The sequence below is a fragment of the Camponotus floridanus genome, unplaced genomic scaffold (genome assembly GCF_003227725.1).
Source record: "Camponotus floridanus strain SB8 unplaced genomic scaffold, Cflo_v7.5 scaffold56, whole genome shotgun sequence".
Classification (NCBI taxonomy): domain Eukaryota; kingdom Metazoa; phylum Arthropoda; class Insecta; order Hymenoptera; family Formicidae; genus Camponotus; species Camponotus floridanus.
In genome coordinates this window covers 721,851-742,505 of record NW_020229725.1, presented here as the reverse complement: position 1 = coordinate 742,505, position 20,655 = coordinate 721,851, and the positions used below count along the sequence as shown (strand labels likewise).

At 32.4% G+C, this 20,655-nt stretch overlaps 1 protein-coding gene across 2 annotated transcripts; it reads left to right on the top strand.

Annotated features, from left to right (window-relative positions):
• The first annotated feature begins 117 nt into the window (after nt 1-117).
• LOC105251897 (tumor necrosis factor alpha-induced protein 8-like protein) lies at nt 118-19,768 on the top strand. Of its 2 annotated transcripts, XM_011258998.2 has the most exons (5): nt 317-430; nt 15,768-15,846; nt 15,952-16,073; nt 16,753-17,042; nt 17,900-19,768. In XM_011258998.2, exons 3-5 carry the CDS (start codon nt 16,064-16,066, stop codon nt 18,251-18,253), a joined length of 654 nt encoding a protein of 217 aa, XP_011257300.1. In that variant the 5' UTR covers nt 317-430; nt 15,768-15,846; nt 15,952-16,063; the 3' UTR covers nt 18,254-19,768. The 2 variants fall into 2 exon arrangements, with proteins under 2 accessions (XP_011257301.1, XP_011257300.1); XM_011258999.3 differs by lacking the exon at nt 15,952-16,073 and having other exon boundaries at nt 118-430.
• Nucleotides 19,769-20,655: the final 887 nt, after the last annotated feature.

The following is a 20,655-nucleotide window of genomic DNA, read 5'->3' as shown; positions in this document are numbered from 1 at the left end:
GTACGCGGTACGGTGCGAAGTTGCCCGCCCACCGCCCTAGTTCCAATGCCTCCTCCGCCAATAGCGCGCACGCTCCGATCCGCCGGTACCATGGCAACCAGGTCGCGCGCATCGCAACTCGCAAACGTCACTCGACCGTGCAACGCGACGGACGTGTTGGCGGTGGAGCGTCGCCGCGATTCGACGTAGTACTCTCGCCGCTCGCGAAGCGTGCGTCAAGGGAACGACGTTTCCCGCCTGTCGCTCTGGGCGATCGTTTTTTTTCTCCACTTCGAGGAATACCGCGCGAAACAAAGTGAAACTTGAGAGAGCCCTGCTTCGGGGACAACCGGGACCGATCGTGAGGACGGAGCGCGATAACACGCTCGTGGAGAAATTTCGTTCCTTCCGCAGTCGGGTCGCGCTCCCGCGGCCCAGGACATTAGCAGAGGTTAGTATGCATGTATGCGGAAATTCAAATCGGTCAGCGTCGTGCGTGCAATGCGTGTGTGTATGTATGCGTATGAGATCGTCGCGCGCCGTTGCGTGCGAAATCGCGCGATAGGATTCTCTATATTTATTCTTTATCTTGATTACCCGCTCGGAATAACAGCGTGATCCCTTTTAACGTAAACAGTTGCGCGGTACGATTGCTCCTGCTTTGAAGTTAAAATTTTCTCGCGCGCGTTCGTTGGAAATTTTTATATTAATGTTTTTTAAAATTAAATAAAGTGCGCATAAGATTTTTATATTAATGTTTTTTAAAATTAAATAAAGTCCGATAGTTTAAGTAAAAAAATGCTGCTATATGTGTATATGTATGAAGTTACGTCATTTATTAAAAATGCGAATTTTATATAAAAAGACATATTTGCGATTTTTTAAAGTTTCTGCGGAAAGAATCGACCGCTCTTTACTAAGAAACTATTAATTCTTAGAGTGACTCATTTGTCCGCGTCGCGTGTTTCCGGGTTAATTCGCTAACAGGAGTTTCTCGGACATGCTCGTGCTAGGTTTGGCGAAAATGTCTTATAAATACATACGAGAAATTGAGAGAAAGAGACAGACAAAAAAGAATTACTTGACAAAAAAGAATTAAGATTAATGGTTAGATAGAGAGGTAGACAGACAATTTTCGATAGCAAAAAAGAAGTTGACATTATCTTGACTCCGAATATTATTATATAGTAAGGTTTAGCTCCCTTGATGCTCTGTCCCATTACATTAGCGAACGGAAATCTATAAAGGAAAAAAAAGTTTAGTTTTATCATCGAGATCCATGAATGTCCCTCTCGAGCTTTATAGTATCGTCTTGATTAAAGTTTCCCCATTCATCGCGTTGAATCTTATTCAAGCGGATTATCTTCTTGATGCTTAGAAAAATGACTTAAATCAAATTTTCGAAACAAATTATATTAAAAAAAGATACTTGTAAGTTTAAAATAAAATTTCTATCGTCACTTTATCGCACGTAAAATATTGATTATACATTATGTCTCAAATTCTTTTTTAAATATTTAATTATATAATATGTATGTAGAAAATAATATATAATATTACGATAAAATATAGCGTAATAACATTATGATTTATAGAAAATATTTTAATTTTCTTTATCTGTCTAAAAAAGATACATTTCGACGTTGCTCTTTACATCGCATATTAGACATTTCTCGCATCAATTTCCGATGGATTTGCCGTGATTTCCGGCGTTTCGACAGCTTGACGTAATCGAAAATGTTAAAGATTTGTTCACTTTCTCCGTGATTTTTCTGTAGCGTTATTTCTTCAATAACTTTCATATCTATTTTTACACGTTAGATAAAATTCAATTTTAACATATTATATACATCATTTGTTATATATTATGTAATATTTAATTTCTTTTAGTTATATCATAAAATATCTGTATTTATGATACGTACTAATATTATCAATATCAAATTTTTATTGTTGTAATTAATACAAACTCTCTAATTGTTGTAAGTTTTATAAGAAGAAGTTTTATAAATTTAGAATGAAATTCTTCCCATTTTTCTCTACAATTTTATAATAATTATTAAACTTACCGTTGGACGATCATTAGGTCGCTCCATTTATTTAACGATTTTAATTATCTCACTCGACCTTAATATAAATGAAAGTGCATTATCACATTAAATAGATCGTCAGTTGATATATGTATGTCAAGTAACAATTTTTATTTTCTGTACAAACTTTAGAAGCTAAAATACTTGAGAGAAATTTTGTATAAATAAGATAAGCAGTTATCAGCTAATAGCTTCGTGAATCATTATAAATTATCAATAAAACGATATAATATGTGATGATAAAAATTATATAATCACCATTATCTATATAAGAGAAAGGAGATGAATGAAAACAGAGATGGAATTAGCAAGCATCCTAATCTTTAAAATAAAAAATAGTCTAATTATAAATTATTGCAAAAAAATAAATAAATATATAATAAATATGAATATATTCCATTTTCCATTTGAGAATTTTAATAGGTAAACAAAAAAAAATTTTAATATGATAAGAAAATTTAGATATTTTATAAATGATTCGTAAAATTAGCCAAAACCAGTCAACTGATATTTAATTATAAATTAATAAAAATAAGTTGAATCATCGGTACAATATTAATGAATGAGTATAAATTCGTCACGCGATAATTTAGCAATGTCTATATTTAAAAACAAATTAGAGAGACTAAACTTACAAGGAAAATCCACTGCAGTATACTCTAAAAGATGCATTATGCGAGCTTTTCTGATAGCCTATAAAAGTAGACACCGATTAAGGTGAATTCGCCAGAATTATTATCGTGAAAAGGTAGCTGATCGAAGAGATTAAATTGCAGAAATCCGTAACGTTGCAGAGGAGAAACGGATACGTTTCGCAAGAAGTCACGCGAGAAGTCGTCTTAATTGCGTCATTTGTTCGTCGCGATTTAACATTGCACTATTTAGAAAGAGAGAGAAGTGAGAGAGAGAGAGAGAGAGAGAGAGAGAGAGAGAGAGAGAGAGAGAGAGAGAGAAAGACAGAGAGACAGAGAAAGACAGAGAGACAGAGAGACAATGCCTTCGACGACTAAACTAATGTCTTTTATTCGTGACTAACACTTCAATATTAATTGCGTTAACACTGATTGTTTGTTTTTTTACAACTAAAACTAGAAAAAGTTAAAAATTTAACAATTCAATTAGTTAATCGATATTGCTGAAACTGTTCATTAGATTGTTGCATTTATCCCTCCCTCTCTCTCTCTCTCTTTTTGTCTTTAGTTTTATATTAGAATCTTGATTAAAAAAGAAAAAACATTACGTTGGAGTTAACGCTAGTAAGCACTATAGGTAGCGCTTACCGAGGCCGAGGAAATCGATCCATGTCACTTGGTTTTATTGTTTTTCTTTTGTATTCTGTACTATAGTAGAATTATGCAAATCGTTAAGCCATGATTACTTAAATTGAATTGTGCAACCTAGTTTTAATGTTATATCGTGTTTAAGTGTTAAAGTCAAAGATAACTCGTGATTTTTCAATTGATTACAGATATATATTATTTTTAAAGAAACTATTCTTGTTTCTCGCGATGAATATTTTATTTTTGTAAAGTTTATTTTATTTTTAATATTTATTTATAATAATAATTTAAAATAAATATCAAATATTGGTACCATTCAATATCTCTTTTCGAATAAAACATGATATCGATATCCAGAATATTTTTCAAAAATATCGAAATATGTCAATATACTTCAATAATTTTTATTTAGAGATAAACGCTTGAAAGCTCCATCGGTTTCACAAAATCGATGATCGTTACAGCGTAAAATCCATCCGCAGTGCATGAATTTCAACGGTGCGGATACGTGCACAGGTTATCGGCAAAATATTGGAAACGTGAAATGCGTGAAATGTTTTAGGTGTTTTATAAAATGCGCGAAATAAAACAAAAACAGATATACTATAATCCTTTTTGAATTTTTTTTAAATTTTTAATTGAACGAATAATTGTGATCAAAAGAATATGAATATAATAAAAGTTTATCTTCGACGAATCTGTTATTTAATCCCATAAAAAATTAAAAATGAAGATGATATTAAAATATTGATTAATATAATAATTGAATAATATAATTTATTAATATAATATAATAATTCATATAATAATGATAAACAATATATTTAATTTATCTCATGAGTTTTAGAACATCTAAAAATTGCGAAAATTCATTTATTATGAGAATAAGAGTAAAAGAAAAAAATTTTCCTTCGGAGCAATTTTTTGCTATGCTATTATATCTTTGTCTCAATTTAATATTCAATTTAATACTGAACATCATAAAAATTACATTAAAATTCTGAACAAGCGTAAAAACGTTTCGAAATTGTACGAGATTTTGTCATGCATTTACATTTCACAATTTATAATTCGCGAAAAAAGACCCTTTCTTTCCTCCTAGAAAAATTCTACCAAAAAAATTGCATTTTCGCGTTACATGCTCGAGAAATTTATTCATTAAAATGTACGGAAATTTTGAAACATCCCTTTGTAGTCTACGGTCTGGTAAAGCATACACGTCCCGGGAAGGAGAAGGGAAGGGAGCAAGTTTTCGAGTGCGTGTAATCGCGCGCCGTAAATAGAAGAAGCTATAACGAGAGTAACCGCGCGATGAATGAGGTTGTTGTTAGCGCATTGCCCGCGCTCGCATCCAATTACGGAATGCGATGCACCGGTTTTTCATAATTGTCGCGTATATACGCGACTGTTGCGTTTCCCCGCGAGCGAGTAAATGGTCGTATTAACGTAGGACTTCTTGGAGAACGCGTGCGACACGAACCGGACGGAGGCGTCTGCTCATGGACTCGCGAGAGTCCTGGGGAGAGGCAAAGAAATTTATATCTTCCGCGTGCTCTTTTTCTCTGGATCGCGTTTTCTCTCCTCTTCGCAGCGGGATAAACGTTGGAGGGAACAGAGGGTAATATAATAACACTGATGAACGCGGTTTATTAACGAGCAAAAATTATGAATGGTCGTGATTATCGTTTCGTCCGAATTTATCTTACGACGTATAGTTTCAAAAATGAGCTGCCACACATTGATTTTGCTACATTGTTACGTACATTGTTACGTAAATATGCTCGTTTTATTGCGTCACTGGTGCATCGATCAAGGGATGCCTGCCATTGGCATGAGTATTATGCAAGGGAATGATGCTAAATGGCAAGTGGCATATGATTTAATTATTGATCTCAGGAGTGTAGACATTTTCCGTTTATTTTATTTTTTTTTTTCCAGAAAGTTTGCGAATAAATATGTATTTCATGTCAAATCGATTTACACGTGAAAATTCATCAACGGGAAAAAAATTTTTATTCCTCGAATATTTTACTTGATTTGAGCGACTATTTCGCTCACTTAATTTTAATAGCATTCTTTATCCATTTAAATTCCCAACTTGATTATTCAATCTTCGTAATAGACTTTCTGCCCGTTGTTTCAACTTGTTGATTGTTTTTAGCATTACGATTTAATTTTCAACAATTATATGCATTTTGAATCTTTCACGCGACATTAAAAAGCGTAACAGAACACAAAATATTTCTACGCAGATACACACACACGCACAGATATGCGTGTCCATGTTGCGATCGATGCAATTCGCGTAAGAACGATTTGCAATTGCTATGCTACTTTTTTCTATTATCGCAACCTCGCCGGTAAAGTTATATTATATATCTGCGTTCTCCTCTACGGTGTGTGTTTTTTTTTATTATTCAAGCACGCGCGGAATTCGTATCATCGGTGGCCTTGACGAGTATGAGAGGGAAGGAGAAGATCGGTAGAAATATGGTTGGTAGAAATGTGGTGCCTTAAGACATACACTAATAGCACTGTTCATATTGATAAAAATTTAATTGAAGAGCCAATTAATGGACTTTTTAATATCGAATGTCCTCGACTACTCCAATTATGTGCTTAAATATTTGCCTTTTTTTAATCAATTCAAGATATACAAGTCTTAAAAAATTAATTTCAATAAAGGAATTAACATAAATTTAATTCCTAAGTTTGAAAAGCTGGTTGAGTGACTTATGGAGAAATGAGTAACTTTTAAAAATATTTTTTTATTGGAAAAAGTTGATAATTATTAAACATTCCCCTGTAATTGATTTTCACAATCATAACTTCTCTTTTCTACAAATGACAAAATATTTTCATAAACGCATATTAAAATTAAAAGGACTAAAAAATCATTGTAATATGTAAGGAGAATTCACGTAAAATTCTCTCGCTGAAATAAAATTAATTCCAAACTTCCTTGAGAACGAGTTCTTGCTATTCTCCGTTTTCTTCTCCAGACATCTCGTGTGCATTTAATTAAAGAATTTAATTAGAGATGTCTCTAAAAGAAAGATGGATCTGTATATGTTTTAGCAACTGAGAATTTCAGGGGTTCTTATCGTTTTATACATCTTTCGAAATTTTTATATACTTGGAAATACGAAGGAATAGCATAAATATCGTACAAACATTTTAGAAATATGAATCCTTTATTACGAGAGCGTAATTTCCTGCGAGGTCGTTTATAATTCTCTCACATGGTCGAAAGAGGCTTGACACGGCAGAAAATAACGTGTCCCGTCTGTCTTTTTCGGACATAATGATCGGTCGATGTCGTATTTCGCGGTCCTTGTTCGAGATTTTCTCTCTCCTCCTTTCTGTCTCTATCTCTCGTGATTCGTATTTTCGCACGTACCTGTATCTTTCATATACACGAGACGCGTATTTGCAAATAAAACGAATATTTATAGCGCGTACAATCCCCCTCTTTTCCGAGGGAAGATTCTCGCGCCAAGAAACGAAGCATGCACTTGAACAACAATAGCTATATATATTAACTATACACTTAACGGGTACAACGGTAAATAAGCAGAGCAATTGCGAAACATCGAAACTGTTTTAGTCCTGGTCAGTTTAGCTTCGTTCGAGAAGTAAAGGCAGGAAACTGACCTTTTTCTCTCAAAGTTGCAATCGAGAATAATCTTTAGCGTGAAATAATATCACATAATGCAGCATCAACTATTTAAAAAAAATCAATTCCTCATTCTTCATTTCTTCATTAAAATAATTAGATTTGACTTACGTATGCATGTATCAAGATAATCATTCTAAAATTATTCTAAAATATTTTTTTAATATTTAATTCTAAAATAATTTTCTTAATATTTAATTCTAAAATAATTTTCTTAATATTTAATTCTAAAATAATTTTCTCAATATTTAATTCTAAAATAATTTTTTAACGGTCGAGTCACTTTCGTGACAGCAAAATAAACATATCTGTTTCGAGTGAGAGATCACGAGATGCAAACATGATATCGCGGATAGACCTCAACCTCGCGAAGTCGTCTTTAACAATTCAAGCATGCGTGTGCTTTTGTGTCGCGGACATAATCCGTCCTTTAAGTCTGTCTTACCGAGAGTCTATAGAAAACTCGCGCCACGACCACGTGCTCCATGTTACGCGCTCGATGCGTGCGAGCGCTCATATGCGTGCGAGCGCCTATACATTAGTCCGAGGGCAGGTGGTGGTTATCCCGAGCGCGAGGATGCTCAATTTAACGAGGAGGGGTAAAACGGCATGCTGCCTGCCGGTCGCACCAGCTGTCAGCGGTGGTGTGCGACAGCTGCGTCTTGGGGCGCGAAAAGAAAACGAGCGGCAGCAACCCGTGAGGGGGTTCGGTTCGGTTAGTATTACGTCGTAAAACATTACGAATGCAGTTAGCCGGTCCTCGCGACCCCGTAGTCGTCGTTACCACGATCGATCTTTCCCGTGGAAAAGTTTCGAGCGCGAAGAATGGAAGAAAGAAAACACGCACTGATACACAGAAAAAAAAGTGTCAAATCAAAACTTATATACTTAAATTAACGCGTTTATTGTTTCGTATATACGTAACAATTTTTAATCTTCTTAGAAGGATTTAATAATTTTAAATTTCAACAATATTATACACAAAGAAAAATGTATACTGTATTCAAGGAAATATTATTTATTTCAAGTATATCATAAGTTTGTATATCCGCAAATATATCATAAGTTTACCACAAGCATTAAATTTAATTGAATATATTCTTAATTTTAGTAAGTGCTATTTTAGTCAAGAATATTAAGTTAAAACAAAAATTTGGTTTACTTATTACAAGAGTTGACGTAAAGTAAGTTTGACTTTTCTTTGATACAACTTTACAATATTCTTGAAGAGAAAATAAATTCTTCTTTTGAGTACAGATAATGAGATTTTCTAACACTTGTGATGAGTATATTTTAAGATTATTATCAAGAATATATTCTTTGTTGAAGAAAACCATTAAACCGAGTAATCGCTTTTCTTGGCAGTAGAATGATATTTTTCTCTGTGTAGTTTTATTTTAATATTGCAATTGTCACCTCAAGAATATATAATTATTTAATTCTACTTTAAGAAAATTATAATCTCTGATTTAAAAATGTTATTTTCTATCTAACATTGTTCTTTTTCCGTTCAAGAAAATTAAATCTTAAATCGAAAGAATATATTTTTCGTGATTAAACTATATAAAATGGCTTCATTACTTCAAGTAAGCAATTATTCAAGCAATTATATTTTTCTTTAATTACTTCAATAAAATTTCATTTCGAGATTTCCATTAACAAGAATGTTCTTTTTTTCTGTGTACAGACGCATACATAGAAAAAAAGGATATTCTTGTTTTTAAAATATATTTAGTTTTAACGTGGAAATCTTGAAACGAGATTATATCGCATTAATTAAAGAAAAGTATAATTGCTTGAATAATTGCTTACTTGAATAGAGCCATTTTATATAGTTCAACAAAAAAAATATATTCTTATATGATTTAAGATTTAATTTTCTTGAATGGAAAAGAAAAAATGTTAGATAGAAAATACCATTTTTAAATCAAAGATTATAATTTTCTTAAAGTAGAATTAAATAATTATATTCTTGAGGTGATAATTACAATATTAAAATAAGACTATAATATTGTTCAAATTTAAAATTATTAAATTCTTCTAAGAAGATTATAAATTGTTGCGTATATAATGAACGCGTTAGTTTAAGTATATAAGTTTTGATTTGACACTTATTTTTTTCTGTGTACGTTTCTCTCGTTCCGCACCGAATAAAGTTCGCTAATTAATCTGCCGTTCGATCTGTTTCTATGACGTGGAATAATTCTATTATTGCATTGCTGGCGAAATCTATGAAATTGTGTGGAAAAATGTTTGGAATGTAATAAAATTCATGTGGTAGTTGTTGAAGCTTGGAATTTCGAAAGTCGCGATTAAAAGAAAGAAGAGATATTATTTTTTACAAAATATATGTAGCCAAAAAATGTTCCTCTACTTCTAGAAATTGTATGGAGATAATTATTTTAATAATTATATTAATAATGGTTATGTTTTATTTATGTTCCTTCTCCTACATTAACACATTTTCCCAATATTTTACGTAAAATTAAATCGATATTAATCTGCGATTATATTTTGATCTCTTTTATATTAGCTTTGGAAGGCTAAAAATATAACATAACTTGATAGAAGCTCTCTTGATTATATATTGTATTAAAATACATGTATATATTTTACGATGATAAGTTTATTATGCGCGTTTTTTTTTATAAGTTTATTAAGTTTCTCATCGTGTAAATTTTTACTTAAAGATATTATTAAACATAAGTACCAGATGTTTGATAAAAATACTCGCGATATTAAAATAAAAATATATGGCATATCGATACTTTTGGTATAAATAACATCTGTTACTCTTCAATATATTACACATATTTTCGCAATTTTTTAAACAGACAATTTTCAATTTCTCGTTAAGCAATTTTACGATGATTAACTTCTTCATTAAAAAGCATTCATCGTAGCATTCACCCTCGTCATTCTGATTGACCTCGCTATCAACATATCCGTTTTACTTTTCCGATCGTCGCACCGGCAAGCGACGTTTCCCGTTAAACGATCGAGCTAAATTTACAGATATCGGAAAATGTTGATTGTTGGTCGCACGCGTCGTCCTTCGACATGTTGTCGCGATAATGGGAAGTAGATAATGTTGGCGACTAATTTTAGAAATGACGGACCCCGCACAGGTCCGCCCGCGGAAACTCACGGCCGTAAATCGTACGTAACAATGTTCTTATACCTCATCGTTAAGAAAATGCACGTGTATGAGTTGTGTTTCGTACATCTGTGTATTTGTGCCTGTATTGGTACGTGTTCAACACGTGTACCACGAAAAAAGCGAAATAATTTGCGAATCTCTCTCTCTCTCTCTCTCTCTGTGAAGATTTTTACTTTAACAAGCATAGTTCATCGCTGCAATGACGTTGACGTAAAACCCGTTTAACCCGTCGTTGACGTACATGTTAAACTCTGTCCTATACGAGAAAAAAGAGCAAGAGAGAGAGAGACAGATAGAGAGGGAAAGAGAAAGAGACAAATTGTATCGAGAGCCACATACACCACCGAAATTCAGGTCGTCTGCGTGTATAGAGAACCGATAATTACGTTTGCCATACCAGCTAGTAGTTTACGGAGGCATTGTTTCATGACAGTCACCAAGAGAGACCGGACAAAGAGAGAGAGGAGAGTTTCCTGAATGCCGATATTGCACAGGCATTCTGAAACCATCGTAATTTCGATAAATGCAATTGTGATATTGTAGACCTCAGAAAATGTATCCGTCGTCCAACCAATTGGCGGAAATAGACGCAGCTCATTTCCGCATAGCAATCGTTTGATTCTTTTTTTGAAAGATTGAATGATAAGGAGACATTTATGGAGCACTTATAAATAAATTGACATGTGTATTTTATATATATACATCGACGTTACTTGATTTTTTACGCAATTTTTACTATAATATTATTTATTACTCTCTAAAAAGCTAAAATTTGCTCCGATGGGAGAATTTTATTTAAAAATATTAAAAGAACTTAAAAGACTTAAAAAGAAAATGACGAAAAAATCATTAATTTTATTAATTGTCAATTTTTCGATAATTGATAAAAGATTGATCGATAATATAATTTACGGGCTTTTGCGCGTAGAAAGAATATGTTTGCGAATTTTTGAACAACTACTCTTGAGAAACATCGCAATGTTGTATTGCAAATGCGTTTCATGAAAATTCAAGTCGCATCCAATCGGTTTTCATGAAGTGACTAGGATTCTCGTGAAATGCCATGTTTCACAGAAAGCTCACAACATGTACATATCGAATCAGGTTGGTAGAGAGAAGGTAAATCGAATCAATCAGGCGAGATATACATGTGTTTATTTATAGCTGGCGATCGAATATTCTGAAGACAAGCCACCTGATGGACGGTCTTGAAAGATGCATGTAGGAAAGAAATAGCTATCTAAAGGGGGACTTCAATTTAGAACAGTTAATTATTTCATATCGCGAAATAACAGAACTGGTTTTTCTTGCTCATCGATAATTGAAAGATAAATAACGATGTCTCTCGAACTCTCGAATACACAGTCAAGTTCTGTATAAATATTTGCGATGCGAACGACATTCCCCTATATAATAAAATTACGATAAATTTCGCTGCCAATTTATATTTTTCCTCTTCTCCGTTAAAAGTAAAGACACATATACGTATGTTTTTATCGAGAATTTAATAAGCTAATATACGTACATATTTATTATACGATTTATTTGCAGATATCGCACAAATCATCGATGAAAAAAATTTATTTTTCCATTTCGTACAATCGATAATCCGCCGAGTGTACGAAATTTTACGTTCGCAAGGAATTTTCGTCTCATATTTTTTCTCCAAAAATTGCGCAATTTGACAAACGATCGGCTATCTCGAGATGGCATTTGAATGCCATCTCGAGCACACGCGGCAACGCACAGGTGCCAGAAAGTCCCGACGAATCGTTGATGGACTGCGAGAGGAGAAAGAGAGAGTGCGAAAGTGTCCGACGATCAATCATTCATAACGCACTCTCACGCATCATTTCTGCGACTCCGTCAGTAGTAAAATTCGAGAGAAATCATGATTCGTGACAAATGAAAGCGAATTGACGATATTAATCGAGAATTTCAAATGAAAGTAAAAATGAAATCGAACTCTCTCTCCTTTTTAATTTTTTTGGAATTATTTGATTTTTAAAGGTCTTACTTATAATTGAGCATGTCATATTATCTATTTTGCTTCTGTGTATTATTTCTGTATTTCTGTATTATTATTCTTACATATTATTAGCGTTTTCTTTCGATCATTGTTGAAACATAAAGAAAGAATTAAATAACGAAAGACTCTATCTGATAATGTTACGATTGCTGTTTCCTGAGCAAGAGGAACCGACAGACAAGCTTAATCGAATTTCTGATGAGAAAATAAGATTTAAAAAAAGGGGAGAACGAAAGAAAAAAGAAATTGAAAGTTTTATTTTACGTTTAAAATTGAAATAACATTTCCATAGTGAATAAAAAGAGAAATATATATATCACGAGATTATAACAAAATATTGTAAATAATATTTCAATTGCAGAATCCGCAGATATAACGCATGAAAAATTGAAAACCACAGTGAATGTATTTTTTAAGATAAAATTTACATTTAAATTTCGCTTTTTTCCTCTCTTAAACTTTATCTCATATATTACATGCTACTTGTTTTTTTTTCAGCTTTTTCGATTTTTTTTCTTAATATATTTCAAAGAAATCTCTGTAAATATTGCACAAGAAATTTTATTCATTGCGTATTTTATTTATTATTGCAACAACGCAATCTAAATTTTCGAAAGACCAATTACTCGAGTTTTAATCGATTAATCGACCGGTCATTCAAAAGTGAATGAGAGTCTCTGGCTCGCCTTGACGCTCCTCACAAATCGATCCAACTGTCAAAGGTAGAGACCTTATACTGCGCCCCCGTGAACGCATGTGTATGTAACGCGCGTGTACAAGCAATGATAGCGTGCCACACGAATGTCGTTGGCTCGCATTACATTTCATTTTCAGCATTAGGATCGTTAAGACGAATTGTACGAATAAAAGGGAGAGAGACTCTCGATTACACGCGCCACGCTCATCGCAAATCCAAGAGTTCGTGAAAAATATTTCAGTTCATAAAGGCGTAAAATGTTGTGCGATCGACAAATATATATCATATATTTAGATCGATGTCATATTTAAAGATTTCACATAAAAACAGACGGTATATCCTCGAAGCTGTTTTTTTTTAAGTCTCTTTTGATGCCAAGGTAACATTGTGGCATTCTGCAAAAAACCGTGGTATATTTATGAGAATATTTACGAGACAAACGTAGATGCAAACGATATTTTTTATAATCTTCCCGAGTAAATAAGTAAAAAATAAATATTCGTGAAATTTTTCATTTTTACAATCTTTTTAATGGAAGGTTTTTATTAAATTACATGTTTTTGTATTACAAGTAAATTCGAATTATAAGCACGAATTGTTTCATATCTTTGATAGTAATCTTTTAACTCAGCAACGAAGCATAATTAATATTATCTCGACTGGTTTTGAAATGAAATGTAGAATGGGATAATTACTTGTTGGGTATGTGTGTGTGTGTGTGTGTGTGTGTGTGTGTGTGTGTGTGTGTGTGTGTGCGCGCGCGCGCGCGCAAATCGAATAATATAGTAGTTGTTTTGTTTCGAACAATAAACCGTAATAAAATTGCACGGACGGAAAAATCGCAAAAATTTTTCTTCCATTAACATTATCGTCATCTCGTTTCTATAAAACATTTCTGTGAAGAAATTTAATTGAAGGAAATTTTTAAGTAACAATTATATTTTTATAACATCTTATATACGTATATATTTTTCAAGTGATTTATAAAAATAATGTAAAATATTAACTTCTATATTATTACAAGTTTAAATATTTGTATTACAATACTCGCGAATCCACCATCTTATGATTAGGATAAGAAATAATATGCGCAACAGCGGAACTGTAGAACGCACCGTTCATTTGGAAAAAAATATATCTCATTGTCAATTAAAATAATGTATAAAATAATTAATATTTGAAAAATTTGGAACAATTAAATTTTAGTTATCTCTTCATAAACAAGTATTTAATAAAAGAATTTATTAAGAATTTTCAAAAAAATTATTTTATATATAAGCTTGTATAAAATAAAAATTAAATTCTTATGTAGTATTCTTATAAATAACTTTAAAAATTGTTAAAATCTAAAGAATTTGAAATGATACTGAAATATTTTTGATATGTTTACCAATTGTATATAATTTAATATTTTATATAATTATTAATTTTATATTAAAAATGTTTTATTTTACGTAAAATAAATATTTTAAATATAAAACTATTTTTATACACATTATATATTGCACAATGATGTAAACTGAATCGCAAAGATAAGCGAATATTTAATTACAAATAATAAATTAACACAATTATAAATTGCTTACCTTGTGATTGCTCCATAGCCGCCTGATGGCTCCCTCGGGTCTCTTTTCCTTATTCGTCCTTCATTATTCCTTCATGGCACTTACACAGCGCTCACTCGCGAAAATACGATTAATTACGATTGCGCGACCTTTTATATAACGCTTTATTTTATATAACATCGATATTAATCACAACGCGCATTTTATTGCAACTTTATTTTATTTTCAGCTTGTAAACAGTAATATCTTTATAAACGAATGTCATGCCCAAGAAACAAACATCAAATACCGTGCTAAAGTTAATAAATTGAAACATTTAAATGAAATATTTATAAAGTAAGAGCATACGGGGTATATTTTCCGAATTTCAAATGAATTATTCAAATGAATTATTCATAAATTAATGTCATAAATTACGATTTATGTGTAACGGCTTTTTGTTATCCAAATCACTCGAATTTATGATCATTCTCATATGTATTACATTCTCCGAAAATATATAAATCGTGAAATATTTGATAAGATAGTCGTCATCTCGATACATTTACGAGTCAATCGTGTGGAAGTTAGTTATTAATAATCTCCAATTCGGAATGATTCTATTTGATGTCTCCCAGTACTTATCGCGATCGTATCTTGATAATCAATGCGATGATACACAGAGTTCTTCACATCGCTTTCTGCTCACTCGAGTGTTGTCGTATGACAAGGTGACGGCATGTAAACACTAGCGCGTGAAAATGCTAATGTTTACATCTCAAAGCGCCAAAAATTTCGGAATAACATAACAAGAGAATAATTTAGGGGAGAGAGATAGAGATTGTTGTCGTATTATTATTCGTATTATTATTCGTATAATTTTCAGGATAAATTTTCCTAAAAAAATGGAAACTTTAATAAAAATATTTCATAACTTTGTGAAAATTTAATGCAATTTTTCTGAGATAAATTTTTAGAATATAATATAATGTATATAATATATATAATATATATAATGTATATAATATAATGTTATTATTCGTATTATTATTCGTATAATTTTCAGGATAAATTCTTCTAAAAAAATGGAAACTTTAATAAAAATATTTTATAACTTTGTGAAAATTTAATGCAATTTTTCTGGGATAAATTTTTAGAATATAATATAATGTATATAATATATATAATATATATAATGTATATAATATAATGTATAATATCATAATATATTTTGCCTTCATTTTTAGAAATATTTCCAGATATTAATTAAAGATGTTCTCATAAATTTTTATTGATATGAAATTTTTCGTAGGTGGCGTGGGGCACGGCCGTGATGGAATTGCAGAGCTGGTTGCTCTATCACTTGGTGGCCGTCACCGACTGCAATCAAGGTAGAGAAGATACGTGGTTTGTCGTCGTGTCTCGCACACTTCTATGAACCCGCGACATTTATGTTACGCCAACGATTTGTTTCGTTTAACCCTTGGTTATTTTAGTTACGTTTGCCTGAGTTTGCCGGACCATTATTCACACATACAGCCCTCTCGCCGCTTCTTTATTTAATTTTCCATCCCACTATCACGATCCAGAGGAAACGGTGGTCTACCGATGTTTGACGGTGAGTTCATCGTACGAAACACGCACAATAACATATACACAATCGTAGGTGATGCTCGAGATAAGACGCTTTCATGCTGTTCTCAAGAGGCTGAAATTACAATGTTTCGTCTTTCTAACAATAAGTTCTTCAAACTTTCTACTTTTGTGCCACATTCGACCGTGCAATTCTTTTGTGTTCCGCTCAGAATGAATTATTAAATTGTTTGAGGGGGAAGGATGTGACCCGCTTTTTTACCACATATTTAACGCTGATTGAGGCGTTACAGTTACGTTAAACGTGCAATTATATATTACATGTAAATATAACATATTTGCAAATTATATAAATATATAATTTCTAACACGAAAGAATTTATATCATAAATAAAATTTTTAAGAAAATATTATATTAATTATTTTAATATCATATTAGTTGTCACATTTCTAGCTTCAAATACGAAACTAAGTAAACGTAGTATATGATTATGTATATACACAGAAAAAATTTGGACGAATGATATTTATTATGATTTATATATCATATTAATAATTTCTATTGGACGCGAGGACGGTTTCGTTTCGAGCGAATAAACTCGGAATTGCACGGTTGTGTTTAGTGCTAAACAAAAGGGAGAATGCGGGTCAAATATACGGTGGGACGCACGTGCGGCAGTCGTTTATCGTGCAAAATATTACAGTGATGCAGTCGGCGAATACAATCGGAAGTGGCGGTGGCGGTGGCGGATCGTATACAACCGGCAGCGGAACCGGAAGTCGCACTCGCGATTTGGGGCTGCGCGCTCAGAAGAAGCTTTTGGGTCGCATAGTGTCCACCGGTGCCGGCCGGTCGCTTTTCATCGACGACGCCACGACGTCGTTGCTCGATAATCTTTACAAGCTCATGGAGAGCGTCACTAAGAGCAACCCACACATGGATAAAAAGGAACCCGAGAAGGTCCTCAAGAATATCGTTAAATTGTCCATTAAGGTATAAAGCACTTTAGAAAATCCAAATTCTTTAATTTCTTATGATATATTTTTTTGAATTTGAAGAGCTGATTTAAGTAGAATTTCATGAGTCATTTATTATATTTACTATATTATTAAGGTATAAAGCATTTCAAAAAGCTTTAATTTCTTATGATATATTCTATGGATAGAGAATTGATTTAAATAAAACTTCATGAGAAGTTTATTTAACGTATAATTTTTATTTAATTTAAGTTAAATATCTGTTTTCAATTAAAATATTGAAAATATGGAAGCATAATTTGAATTTAAAATCATTGAGAAAATATTTTCAATAAAACTAGGGCTTATATTAAATAAAAAAAATATATGTGTATATATCGTTTACAAGTTTTATCTCTTTAATTTGCTTTGTTTTAATGGTTTAAATAAGATTCTCTATCTCTCAAGATTTAATTATTATTATCTTCATGATTAAATACTTTGTATTTAAATACTTTTTAAGAATGAATTTTTATTTCATATAAATGTAGTGAAATTTCATATTTATTGTCATTAATCAATATTGGTTATATTATTAACTTACCTGATAAAATATCAAATTTTAATAAAACATTAAATTTTGTAATTTGAATGACAAAATAATTTGGAAAAATTTCAAGTTGGATTATTATTGAATGGACTTTTGTTGTAAAATAAACTATCATTAAATGTATGTACGATTTACAATGCTCATATTTTACAATTCTAATTATAATGTAAATTAATTATATAATTTTGTATTTATTTATACAATATAAATTTTCATTAAGTTAAAATTATAGGTATATAAATAAACTTGGTAAGCTATGTAAATCACTTTGTACAACACGGTAGATCGGACTCGTGCAACGCAGTCATCAATTCCGTCCGAATGACGCCGTGAAGCTGGACGAGCTTCGAGAGGTCCTGGGAACAGTGGCGATGACAGTCGTGTCATTCTACGAGGTTGACTACAGTTACGACCAAGAGTACCTGATAGGCTCGTTGGAACGTTGCCGATCGTTGGTGCAAGAACTGATAAAACCGCATCTTACAGACAAGTCGTTGCAACGTTGCGATCAGATATTCGACTTCCTGACGTATCCGAAATTCTTGGACTCGGTATTCCGATATGATTCCGAGCACAGACCCGTCCTCGGCATGCTAGTCAGTGATCTTAACAAAGCGCTGGACGCCAGGCGACTTTGATTCTTCAAGGACGATATTTGTGCATCTTTGATAGAAGCGAATCGACGACCGATAACGCGGTTTGATAACCAGGAGGATGATCATTTCCTTTGGCAACGATGGTTTCACGATCGTGATCGATGACGAGTTCATCGATGAAGGCGAATGAAGGAGAGGTGAAGATACTTCGCACTTTGACAAGAAAAGGACAACGTGTTGTATACTTTTAATGTGACGATAGTATAGTTTCTCATAGCGGTAGATTAAAAACAATGTGTTTCTTGCTCGCGACACCATTTCCACTAACCAGTAGCTGGATCGAGCTACTCAGCGCGGACCACTCGCTCACTGATTTATGCAATAATTGTCTAATACTCCGCTTATATTTTAAGGATACAGTCACACCTGCGTTAATTACGCATAATATATTTATATGCAGGATAAAATCGGCAATCCACACCAAAAAAGGGATATAATTAGCTTAATAAGTAAGGTGAAATAGAGGATAAAATTTTTGCACATTTTCTCTAAAATTGAGTGCTAATGCGATTCAATATTCAACAATACTTCCATTTATGCTCATCATTTCGTTATTTATATAGACGAAAAGATCATATAATTTCTTTGTATAGCTTAATAAGAATGCAAAATATTATCCTTTTATTTCAGTTAATTATTATGTGTAAAGTTACCTTCGCCTTAGATTCAATAATTTTCGTCGTAATCTTATTTGAATTCTATTTGTAACGAAATTATATATGCAATGCAATTGCAGCATTATGATCATTGCAAAAATAGCGATGCGACGAAAAATTCGCTGAAATCTAATTCTGTGAACTCCAGTTTGTGATTTTGTAAAATATTCTGTCGTGAAGCTAAAAATCCTACTGCAAAAGAAGCGGCTTGCATTCATCGGGTATCACGACTATGTAACATGATGGATCTTAATAGTCAGCGATGCTCTCGCGAAATTTATAAATCCATTGATCCATCAACCGCTCGATCAAGTATCGACGTGCACGTGTAAAGCACATCCCTCCTTCTTCTCCTACTTTAAATCTTATCCTGTAAGGATGATAGTACCATTGCGTGGATTGCGTGAACAAAGGATTACTCTTTTCAAGGTAGAAATTAACAATGGACACGCGACACACCGGTATCCTAATTTCCCTTTTTTACGATTTCGCGTTTAGATAACTTTATTACCGAAACGAGACCGCCTCTCAAAAAAATGTTTTATATATATATTTAATTATTTAATATATATTTTTGAAAAGAGTTATAGCTTTATAATGTTAAAAAAATGTGCTAATAGCTGTGTAAGCCCGTTTGGATATTTTATAAATAAGTTAGATTATATCGCGCCTATATTTTTCAATTTTTATTCTAGCTTCCATGTTATTTCGTTTCACAATATTGTTATTTCTTTTCGATAGCAGTATGATGATGCAAACGAACACGTTGTAAAAAACGCGAGATGCTTGTCACGACCGACACAGTCCACTAATTGAGTGCTTTGTACATGCGCATGCGTAACAAGACACTCGACTAAAGGAACAATTTTCACATATCTGATTTAACTTGCGATCTTGATGATTAGCATAGGATATCGTAGAGAAAAACAATATAGAATTTTACCGACTTTTTGCGCCTTTTGTACGCGGTATACACCCACTTTACACGTTATTTGTGATGATTGTCAATATTAAAAATGTTGTATGAATATACTATGCCATTAATACATTATTAATAAATATCAATTGTGTATTTATTGCGATTGCGGAGAAAAGAGAATGAGATAAATACGAGACATGTGTCAGTCTCAAGAGCTTGGTATATTTATTTACATAGATATACGAAGTCGCACAAATATATAAAGTTACAATGATATAATTCATCCGCCGTTTTCGCTATCTGTTTTCATAGCACGCGTGCAAAGATATCCTCGTGTCATGGTAAATTATCGAAATTCACAAACTCTGCCACACATGTTTTATTATCATTACGATGATAGCTATTATTAAGATAATGCAACTGAAAGATTTGGAACATGTCATCGACGCACCGTATATACATCGTACAAATGTTTTTAAGTATAAAATCGCGTTTCATTTATCATTTGTCTATTACTTCTTACGAATCGAGATATATATATCGAGAAAATGGCAGCAGTTTCAAATGAGATTTGTATGTGTATTCCTATTTCCAAATAATCTCTGGATATGAAACGATGCTAAGGAAGGTCTCCGGAAAGGCTATCCGTTAACTATTGCTTGTTTATAAAAATAGGCTATTAGATGCTGTGAACGTTTCGGTCGAAAATATCGAATGTTAAATATCTGCGCGTCAGAGAATATGAGATACTTAATAACTTTTGCACATACAATATTTTCATCCGCCAAGGACATCAAAATATTGTATTT